The sequence below is a fragment of the Tubulanus polymorphus genome, chromosome 12 (assembly GCF_964204645.1).
Source record: "Tubulanus polymorphus chromosome 12, tnTubPoly1.2, whole genome shotgun sequence".
In the NCBI taxonomy this organism is placed as follows: domain Eukaryota; kingdom Metazoa; phylum Nemertea; class Palaeonemertea; order Tubulaniformes; family Tubulanidae; genus Tubulanus; species Tubulanus polymorphus.
The window spans coordinates 1744484-1756721 of NC_134036.1; the positions used below are offsets into that span (position 1 = coordinate 1744484).

A 12238-nucleotide genomic window follows, 5' to 3' on the forward strand; every position below is an offset into this window, starting at 1 on the left:
GCGCATTTTCGATATAGGTGGCGTCTCGGTAGCGCGGTGAATAGGTTGAGTTACGCGTACAATAATAGACACTTAAGAATTAATTATACGACATTTATAGAACGAAGATTAAAAATATTACAATGAATTTACATCACATTATCATCATCGTCATCATATCATTAGCATATCATTGGCATTTAATTATCATTAATTGATTAATCAATATTCAACCATAGTTTTGTATGTATATATATATATATGCAGTATAAGGGACTCAGATCACAATTTGCCTGCACAATGAAGTCCTAACCTCATTTTGTTTGTGTGTTTATGCATATCATTCGAATTGGAATTCTTTCAATTCCCCTTTTACACCAATCACCCACCTCTCAGACGAGAGAGAGAGAGAGAGAGAGAGAGGAGGAAAAAGAGGAGATGAAGAGGGAAAGAGTCTAGAACGACGTATTATGCAAATGCATGTACATACACGTATACTATAGTCCACAATATTGATTTTTTCTCTTTCATTTCATTTGTGATTCAAGCATTTTAATGTTTCTCAAAATGTATACATATTAGTTAAACACGTGACGTATCATTGCTTGCATAGCCTCAAAATGACCCCTGAACTCTGCATCAGGGCCGATAGGGCGCGCCACGCATCATTCCGCACCAAAACGATCCACGCCCCCTGGCATTCAGTTAATGAACTGATAGAGCTTAACATAAAACCAGTGTTGATTTGGTCGCTGTTCGAATCGTCAGGTGCGGGTGTGCGCATGCGCGTTACCAACGACGAAACACAGTCGCTAAAAATCACCATGGTAACAATAACATCATCATCTCATCGTCATCGTCATCATGATTCAATAATTAATATTCATGAGTTTAATAATTATAATAATAGTTGTAATAGTTAATTTATTAATATTAACGAGCTGCAAAGAGCTCATTAAATATGCGATATGTAAATGAACCGAGTGAAAAGAACGACTGGACGGAGACTAACATTGTTTATCATTATCATTATCATTATCAAAGTTTGGTTTTTTGCTTTGTTGCACGTGTGATTATGTGTTTCAGGTGTTCATGTGTGTGCGCGTGTTCACGGAGTGTCCACTTGCGGACACTCGCGCGGACACTTACTCTCTCGATCGCCACAACAATACACTAATAAAAAATTTCATCTTCTCGCGAACCGTTTTCAGTTCGTACTAATTTTTACCACCATAATAACTAATAATAATAATCATATATTGGACGTTAAAAAATAAAAACGAACGATTAGAAATTCTGCATATATTCCTTTTTTATACCGGACCCAAACGGCACCGACCCTACCTGAGTAACCATGGCAACCAGAACAAAATGGCCGAAATGCTAATTCTATAGAATAGAAAATATAACCGTAAGTTTACACGATACACTTCTCAATGTTTACTGGAAAGAATTTTCTTCGCAACATTCAAGTCGGCCATCTTGTTTTCCTACGGTTGCCGTGGTTACGGTCAGAAGAGCTGTACCAATGGGTGATAATGAGACTGCGACACACACACACAAACATACACATTACATCTTATAGTATATCTTACGTAATATATATCGAGATATTTAGACGCTTAGTATTATTATTAATATTATTATTATTATTATTAACTAATCGATTACTCGAATTAATTAACAACAATTTAAAAACAACGGTTCTACGGTAATTAATATAAATATCAACGAATTTTGCAAATATTTCTTTTTTTCACTAATCATAAATTTGCTGACATGGTCTGAGCGACTGAACGATTCCGTATTCCTATACGTTACTACACACACACACATCGACGTCGGCAACGCGAGTAAATGTTCGTTGTCATGGAAACTAGAATAGTAAAATCTCGTAGTCGTCATTGTTGTCGTCGTCGACGCGTCGTGTGAACGGTTATATGAAGAATATCGTTGATGCGGTGCTGATTAAACGGGGCTTGTAAATGTGGTGAGATTGTGTGTGAGAATGAAAATTTCGATATCTCAAAAAAGAACGATTTTTCTCGAAACGTCGATATTTTGATCTCCTCCGGTGCGCGTTGGCATTTTCAGTTGCGGGTGCGTCTCGTGCCGAGTCTCTCCTCTATGAACAAAAACAAAAAAACAATCCGTCCATCCGTCCGTCCGTCCGTCTGAGCGGTGTGCGCGGTTGTTATTGTTGTTAGTTGGTTGTCATGGTGATGCTTTAACGATAATTTTAAAATGCAGGCTGAAGTAGGGACTGAGACATCAGAGAAACATCTTCCTTGACTCGACACTGAAATTGAAAAAGAAAACAAAGAAATGAATACGTCGTATATGAAACAAACTAAATTGAAGTCTCCTCAACATCTGGAATGAGTTTAGTTCAGTTCAAAAAGTGACTTGGATTTTAAGTTGTGAGAGAGATTAGCTATAGAACTAATAATGAGCCTAGACTGGCCTCATATGAGTAGCTAGATTGGTTATAGAAACAAACTTAAGCTTCGACTTGTCTCAAATCTAAGTCAAGGAAGCTTTGCCACCTTGTCTCAAGGAAGCGATGATGTTTGTATGCCAACCATTCTACCTATGGGTTTGGTTTTAGCGGAAAGTGGTTACCATCCCCATAACATGGATCAGATTATAGCCCTCCAACTCCAGGGTCCATTTCTCCTTTTTGTTTCTCTACCACTTCGTTGTGTTGAAAGCCATAAGAAAATATCGTAAGCCAAGTTTTGACTCCACGTCCAGAGTTCATCAGTACGTTTTAGAATTGAATATGGGCTTCGACTGGTCGTTTGATTGTTTGCTCAGCATTCAACCTATGGGTGTGTTGAACCTCTCCATCCCCTGTTACAACTACACGTGAACCTCTCCATCCCCTGTTACAACTACACGTTAACCTCACCATCCCCTGTTACTACTACACGTGAACCTCTCCATCCCCTGTTACAACTACACGTTAACCTCTCCATCCCCTGCTTACTACTACACGTGAACCTCTCCATCCCCTGTTACAACTACACGTTAACCTCTCCATCCCCTGCTTACTACTACACATGAACCTCTCCATCCCCTGTTACAACTACACGTGAACCTCATCATCCCCTGTTACAACTACACGTGAACCTCACCATCCCCTGCTTACTACTACATTACACGTACCGGTTCTCCCATTTTATTCTTGGCGTATTCAATGCGTATTCCACCACGTTCACAAGTCGGTAAAACCACTCCGTTCAAAGCCTTCATCGCTTCACTCGCATAGGCAATGTCCTGTTTATTACATAGAAAATAAAAGAAATAACTACACGTGCGATCGATGTCTTCAAAAAGATGGATGCCTTCTTTATCCCCCCAATGGCATTGTCTAAGTGTGGCCATAATTATATTTATGTGGTTGTCTTCATAGCTCCCCAAATAGATCCTTCAAGAAAAGAAGGCCGTCTTCATAAATCCCCTATGACATCATCAAATTGATGCGATGATAAAGACACGAGTAGAAAAATAAGTGGTTGTTCCCATAAATCCCCCTACGACATCAGAAACGCACAAAAGTGTGATTCCATCAGAAAAAGATGGATGCCTTCATAAATCCCCCAATGGCATCATCAAAGACATCACTTTATCCACGTGATGCATTAAAGTAACGATGGTTGCCTCCATGTGTCCATCAATGACATCATCAAACTAGTACAACAATTCATCCATGATATCATTTGAATAAAGATGTCATAAGCGAGTCTACGAAGGCGGGCATTATTTATGTTATGACCCTCAGTATCTATCATCACATCATTTGATGACGTCATAGGGGGATTATAGTTAGGTTTACTTACAGCAAATTCAACAAAGGCAACAGGTGCACCTCCTTTTGTATGCATGCGTATTCTGCTAAATCCGGGGTATCTGTTCGTATTATGAAAAGAGAAGATAAGCGTTAAATATTGCGGAAAGATCTTCAACCCACGATCACTGACCATCGAATTGAAAATATACGATTTTACACGATTAGCTAGAAATAGAGAATGAACGATTTTTCACAGACTACACGATCAATTAATAGAATACAGTTTAACGGAAAAGATTTCTCCGAGATTTCATGTAAGATGTTTAACACGGTGTAGTTGTGAACATCTAAGTGATTAATACATACTGGGAGAGGAACAAACTTCAACAAGGTGTTTCTTTGCAAATTCAAATTTTTGTATTCCAAAGTCTTTTTGCATATGGGGAAGATGTTCTGGCACTTTTTCTTAGTCGAAATGAATTCATTTTCGATATCAAGTTATTTCTAATCGAGTCTAATATTGACTCTCGATTCTAGAGAGCTATGAGCTACTGGCTCCTCTGAGATGCTAAATTCAAATAAATTTATTGAAGATAGAGACAAGTTTAGTACAGATTTGATTGGATATTTTATAAAACTATTTGTAATATTCATAATGGTAAATACAATATTAATAATATTATAATAATGAAGATAATGAGATAATATAGTTTCAATCACATCTTTTTAATGACTATTATGTGTAAATTGCGCTGACATGATTGATATGAGGACATTATTGCAATCCAGCCAACTTTTTTACTCTAAATAACGTTGGAAAAATGTTGGCATACACCGAATTTTATTCGATAACATAAATAACTAAATTCTAACATAATATCGAAATCAACGATTGAAGCAGAAAGTGCAAAAAATACAGTGACCAAGATTTCTAATAATAATAGTTCGGTTTAGTCGCGTATGAAATTATGATTCAAGCAAAAACTGATCAATACTGTACGATTATTGTAAAAAAATGTACGAATATGAGAAAATGTGTCAGTTTCGAAAATTTGTTATTTCTACTATCATTTAATAAATGACGAAAGTTAAAGCGATTTGAATTAAAAATTGCAGAAAGAAGAAGATGTTAAGTTTTAATGACAGTAGTTCAGTATGCTGACTAATGAATTAATAAAGTTGCCATCTATACATGTTAAAGCTTTTGCAAATGATAACATTTCTATTTTGCACATAGTGTCTCAACAATATTGGGGCGGGTCTTTAGTAAGATTGACAAGGTAATTTGCATAATAGTTCTGCGATGCAACAAAATGCGACAATTATAACGGGGCTTAGAAAACTTAATGTCGGAGCCAGTGGCGATGAAATATCCGCGCATAAGACTTAATACGGAAATTCCTGGTTAACTCTATCCCAATTCTGGGTCGTATTACTCCGGCAATAAAAGAGCATGCAACAACAAGCCACCATACGTTTTTTTTACGAGAAAACACACGACCATAGTTTAATACCGAGTGCTGTACATAGGGTGCGCTAGTGAGACGGGTTTAAAATGATTGTTGCTGTTGTTTCACGTTAAAGTTAAAGGATTTTGTCGCCTTTGATTTTGTGATAAGTGATAACTCGAGTGATACGGTGAAAGTCTGCGGGGATACGTACTCAAAAGGTGACGAGAGTGATTTGAGTTTTAGCAGTGCTTTGAATGTGAATTGAAATTTACTAGTCAATCTTGTGATCACCAGATGGTGCTCCATCAGCTGGAAGACTATCAGACCTATTCTTAGTGTACGAAAGAGGTTTATTGCGGCAGGAATGCCACGACGAATACTACTTCATCTTCCTCCAAGATATTGCTTAGTTCTTATTTTTTTTCCAAAATGAAGTCATCCTGAATTTCAACCACATACGTTTCAACGTTTTGCTCCGGTTTTTCGACGACTAAAATGCGTTAAAGGTAGTTGGAAGATGTGGCTATAGCCGAGTATGCCATCACCATATTTCGGAATGTCTATAGTGCTATCTTCTAGCTTAGTTACAATGATTCTAGTTTTGATATTTAATGGATGTTTTGGAAGACTTGGCTGATCTGGAGGTTTTAGCAACTTGCACGTAGAGCATAGCGATTCTATCACTAGTGCCTTGCCTTCGTTTGGTATCAGTTTAGAAACAAAATGGCCGACTTAACTTTTTGAATGTTTTGTAAGTTGGTAATTATGGAAGAAGCAAAAGGGCGATTCTCTGAACTTTTGTGTTTTTTTTCATTTGGTATCGGTTGCGCCAAGGAGGCGCTGAAGGGAACCTCCTCGATCTGATGGACTTACCGGCTAAAGACCTCTTTCAATTCGGCTTCAGTGCAGTTAGGGCCGATATTGGCCACAAATAAAGTTGAGCACGGTGCAGTGAGAGGGGAGGTGCTTGTTGACACTGTGCTGGGAGGCGTGCTACAGTTTGCCCCGCCCACGCTGACTCCTCCCACACTAGCTCCGCCCACACTTACTGGACTGCCCAGCATCGGGCTGGCCGCCAGCTGCGGGTGCGGGTTCGGAATGGCGGAGGCGTGGTGAGATGTTGGCGCTACGACGGCACCGGGATGGTGCGCCATGGCGAGAGGTGTGTGTACCTACAAAGACACAACGATTATTGATATCAAGAAAAAAAGAAATACAAGCGAGCGGCGGCGACAACGCCATCTACTGGCAGGATTATGAATAAGCGAAGATTTTACTGAATATAAAAACGCGTGTGTAATAAAAACGGTTGTTGTAGGTGCAAAGAGTCGAGACGACGACGTTACCGACCGAGGAATGCCAGAACATCGGCAATAACGAGTTTACTTCAAATGATGATGTTCAGATCATAGATGCCTCTAGGTGTTGGATGCTGAGGAACTTAATGATTTTCATTTTTTAGAGAGGACATCTTCAGATGATGAAGGCCGAAGGACTGATTCCAATCCAATGGTTTGTATTTTTTGTAAAAAGATGCCTCTAGATAATGGAGGCTGAGGAAGTAATTTCTTAAATGATTTTATTGTTTAAGAGAGGACACCTAGAGACGATGAAGTCTGGGGAACTAAACGATTTTTAGTTTTAGAGAGGACACCTTCAGATGATGAAGGCCGAAGGACTGATTCCAATCCAATGATTTTCATATTTTTCAAAAAGATGCCTCTAGATGATGGAGGCTGAGGAAATAATTTCTGATTTTAATCAGAAGGACAGCTAGAGATGACGAAGGCTGGGGAACTTATTGCAATCAGATCATCTGCACGTTTTGAAGATGATGCTTCTAGATAATGGGACGAAATATGGTTTAGTGGTTTTAAAAGTTTAAAGAGATAGCTCTTGGAGGCTAAGGGAATAATTTGGATCTAAGGATCTTCATGTTTTTAAGCGGGCATGTTCCAACGAAGGCTTTGAACTCAATCAGATGATTACCCACGTTTAATGTCAATGTCAGTGAATTTCAAGGCCGGTTCAAGGCCGACGACTCGAAACATCGTTTAATGTTACAAGCCAAACACCTGACGCTAAATTAATGAAGCCGATGTTACGGGCTCGTTGCAGTGCACCAAAATATCATATTACATCACCGTACTCAAATACAATACGTTCGTTTACAATGGAAAATATCGATGAAACACTCCCAGTCCGTGTCCGTGTTTTAACGATACAATAATACCCCACAACAAGAAAAAAAAAACAACCTGATTGCTGAAGATGACGATTTGGATAAAGTCGAAATGAATAATCAATTCAAGGCATAATTTCGGACACCCCCTTCTTCTCAGAGTGAGATTTTATATCTTATCATTACAATATAAAACATTGTAAACTCAGTATTTTCATGAATACAATAGGACACAATGTGTTGATGACAACAATATTCTTTTTACAATGTAAGTTAACACATTGTACAGGTTTTAGAGAAATATATATACAGTAAATAGCTGATAACGACATGCTTATTTTCTCCAATAGCTTCTAAAAATTGAATTTGACTCTTAACCAGAAATGATCATGAAACATGAAACATGAAACATTCTTAAAAACAATGATTTTTTCTTTGTACAGTTCTGGAATCCAGATATTGACATAACCATTAACTTATATTAATATTGTTTGCTCTATCCCAAAGTAAACCCTGGCAAGTGATTGTGTATAAATTAAACATTCCGATAACGAAAGTGGAAGAATGGCATCTTTCATTGACGTCATAGGGTGATCAATCGCCGTGTCGACGGTGGTGAGGTGGACGAAAAGAAATACGAAAGTATGAACTTAAAATTGAAAAGAAAATTTCAGAAAACTGAACATGAACCGTTGAATAAATAAATTATCCATATTTTGGTTGAAAACCAACGTAATAAAATATATCTGAATTGTATTGCGTGAAATTGACAACAATTATAAGGTGATGGTAAAAAGTGATTGTTAAAATTGTATCCAAAAACTGAGATTCGACGGAGGGAAATTTAGAGAATTTACGAAAATTATCAATGCTGCGTTCATCATTATCATTAAATGAGATCACAGCGTGAGGGTCTAAAAGGAATTTGAGAAACAAAATTTCGTTGTCGTTGGTCAGTTTTTGAATGTGCCCAGTTAGAGTATGGATCGATGTTTTCTTGAGATATTTGGCAGACAATGTTATTCAGAGTTAACGACGAAGATTTAATCGTTATCTCTGAATAACATTAACTGGCCTTGATTAATCACAAAATGTCATCATTAAAAAAAATGATCCATACAAAACATAATAGGTTGTGGTTAGAAACTACGGTGCAGAACGTTGGACATAAATATAAAATATGTTGTTAATAATCATAATAATAATAATGATCATAATAATCATTATTATTATCATCGTGATAGTATTTGAGATAAAATGAAATAATCTCGATAATTATCGACCAGAAAATCGATAATATTCAAATTGACATAGAAAATATCATCAATTAATCATCAAGGATAATAATTGATGATATTTATAAATATATATATAATATATATTTATATATTTAACATATGAGTATAAAAACATCAATGTACCTGTGATAGACTGTTGCTAGGGTGCCACACCTATCAACGGAAAACAAGTTGTCATAGCAACAGTGTTAAAAGAGCGCAACACAATAACGGCATGAACGATTTGTAAAAAAGAAATCAATAAAAAACGTAATGAAAAAATTCGTCGGAAGGTGGCGCTGTAGGTGGGTGCGATGACACGTGGTCTCCATGGCGACGGGTGTTCATTGTTGTTGTTGTTGTTATTAGTAATAAGGAAGAGGTGAGGAGAGCCCGAATAATCGTGATACTTGTGTGATTGGATGATGTTAGGTGAATTTAATCGACAGTGATTCGTACTTGCGGTGACCAAAAATGGTTGATTAAAGGATAATCCGCACTAATCCATCCCTTAATCCCTCATACAGTTACCAAACAGTTCCCATAATCGCAAAAAAACAACGGGTCATCATCATACTGACCACGACTTTTATTCCACTGAACGGAGCAAAAGGCAGGGGACGACTGATTTATCAATATCGACTATAGAGGGCGTTGTATATCGAAATGACGACGAGCCACAAAAACAAAAGCTGAGCAGCTTAATAATTATAAGGATACACGCGTGGCATTGAATGGGAGGAGTATAAAAAAGAAGACAAAACAATTTAGGAATAATATCGCCATCTCTGTGTCATAACAAAGACCATAATAAAACCATAATTTTTTTGAAATAACAAATATTCGGTTGTCAAATGCTTGGCTTATGTTGAATTTCCATTATCAAACTAACATAGGTCTAGGCTATTGAAAGAATACCAAAATCGGGCCTAGTAGGTTTTTGAACTATGGACAAGGTTTATATTGTAATTATTTGCGACAGTACAGGGCAGCAAGAATGTAATATTTCTCAACAGATTAGTCTAGGAATCACGTCAACAAAATAATTAAACACACTTTGGACGAAATAAAGCGCAAGAACTTTCTGGGTTAAAGGTGTATATATGATAATATTCGTAGCGAACGAAAAATACTCTACGAGAATATCATAAAACTCAATATGAATGACTGACACTCAAGCAATACGATAACGAGGAGATAAAAAATGAGCATTGGCCAGATGATGATAAGCGGTTATCATTGCGAAAAAGGTTTCATAAATGCCACCGCTGAAATTGTAGGGAACCGTATATCTAAAAAAATGACTTAATTGGGGAAAAGGTTTCGTTCGTACGTATTAGAAACAAACAAATGAATAAAAAGTGCATTTTCACAATGCATTTTCAAATGAAAACGAAAGCCTTTCGATTCGTTATGAGATTCTAAATCAGGCAACCGAAACCTTTTTCGACTTTTAACGATAGGGCGCTTTACAGGGCTGATATGTCTTAGCAAGTGATCCAGCAGGATTTAATATAACGAATGAACTTTCCTAGACTTTGATATAGCGACATTCGGTAAAGTCTATTGTTGCGATGAATCAGTGACGTTATCGTCACCATCTAAAAAGCGGCAATGATACGACTTATGGAATGAATTTCGAAAAATCTGACATTGACCAACCAACCAAGACGACTACTTTTGAGGAATTAGAACAAAGAAACGACACGCCCAGTCGAGACAGAAAATAAAGGCTACTACGTACTTATAAACATGCAACACTGCATAAACTGGGCGTGTCTCTTTCCGTTTATGCAAATGAGTTTATGATTGACGTATCAATATTATCTTACATTCATATTGGATATATTGGCCATGCCCTTCTTGTCTATAGTGGGCCATGCTGCTGAACCGTCCGCTAACATGAACTGAAATTATACCAAAGAACACCAAAACAATGATGAGGATATTGAAAAATGAGGTGAATGTGAATTAGGCTTGCTTGGCCTTGGACGAGCAACCTTCACAAGTGATCGTACACTTGACCTCGCTTAAGCCGTCTGATCTATCGTTCAATGTTGATGAGTTATCATCCAAATACAGATTACTTCGATAATGTGACGATTTATCAAAATGACGACATACGCTTAGTAAATTGAATACAGAGATGACTTCAGCGATGTAATGACTCAAGCGAGGACAATTGTAGCACATATAGCATAACGCCCGTTCTGTTGTTTAAGTTATCAGAAGTTTCTTCTTATTTTCTTATAAGGCCTAATTAGCTATATAGTGTATATATTGCTATCTTGCTATCTTGACAACATTTACAACTCTCTTGACAAATATCAACTTGACTTCTGATAACTTAAAATGTTGCGCCCAGTTCCACAACACATATAATTTGACATAGGGAATGAGGGATGAACAGATTTCAGAGATTCGTGTTGTGGAATTGGGTCGCAGGTGATACATCTCAACAAAAGCAATTTAAAGAACAAGCTACAAGCATTAGTCTTTAGGCTCGCTGTGTACGATTTCAACTTCAAATGAACACACGATCAAAGGTTTTTTTAGTTACTCTAAAAGAATTAAGTTATAGGCTAAGAATATCATCTAAGGTATGTAAGAGTGCCCAAGAATAGGACTTCAGTCGTGCTTAATGTATACTACGTAACTATTGGTAAGGCTTAAAGAAACATATACACTCTTGCCATGGATGGAAATAATCAATGATGGAATGGTCTACATCCATATCCCAATCCCAATAAATTGAATGGCTATTTTCCTTAAATGTTCCCTTTTACTTGAAAGCTTGAAGCCCCACCACAATAATTTGCTAAGGTGTTCGTTCTTGTACATGCAGCGAGTGCCAACTAATACGTTGAAATGAATGATCGTACACTGAACAGAGACAGAGAAGTCAAAAGAAGATCAAGATCTCTTTTCGTTCGAGCTCGACCGCGATGAACCAAATGTGCATAAGCATGAATGGTGTGAAGTACGTATCTTCAACAGCCCAGAAAGTTCAGCACTTTTCGAGGAACACGGGCCGTGTGTTCAGCTTCTTTCAAGAAGCATAAGGGATAGAAAGAAAACCATAAACTTGGGGGCCATGTGTTCATTTCTTGTAACCACGAGTATAAGCATGGATTATGGATGCCTCCCAGAACAAGTGATGTTTGTGTCTCGAGTCTGGTAACGATGACCAACCCAGAACAGCTGCCTCCCAGGGACTATGGACACCTAAACACTGAAGACAGTAGATTGTCCAGGTTTCATTACTTCAGATATCGATAACGCGAATAATAACTAATAATGGGAAAAGAGATAATAAAAAAGATAACGTTGTGTCAGTGATAACTTACCCTCATTGTCGGTACCTGTGTTAATGCAGGATGCTGTATTAAAGCTGGATGGTGTAATGTGGCAGGAGATAAATCTGCATATGCTGCTAACGCCGGATGATGCGCCCAGGCTTCTGGTGTACCGGGGAAAAATGCCGCGCCAAGATCTTCTACAATACAGAGACAATAGAACAGGGTATAATCAAGGTTACAATGTCTCCTCTTCAGCG

The 12238-nt window shown here is 37.6% G+C and overlaps 1 protein-coding gene across 1 annotated transcript in view; it reads right to left on the reverse strand.

The window, feature by feature from the left end:
• Window positions 1-1695: 1695 nt before the first annotated feature.
• LOC141914044 (uncharacterized) overlaps window positions 1696-12238 on the reverse strand; it is a 53350-nt gene continuing 42807 nt past the window's right edge. The window contains exons 6-11 of the mRNA XM_074805305.1: window positions 12045-12178; window positions 6269-6395; window positions 6097-6199; window positions 3822-3891; window positions 3148-3258; window positions 1696-2278 (exon numbers count right to left, since the gene is read on the reverse strand). Coding sequence (XP_074661406.1) covers window positions 2219-2278; window positions 3148-3258; window positions 3822-3891; window positions 6097-6199; window positions 6269-6395; window positions 12045-12178 — 605 coding nt within the window. The 3' untranslated portion in view covers window positions 1696-2218. The remainder of the gene's footprint in view (window positions 2279-3147; window positions 3259-3821; window positions 3892-6096; window positions 6200-6268; window positions 6396-12044; window positions 12179-12238) is intronic.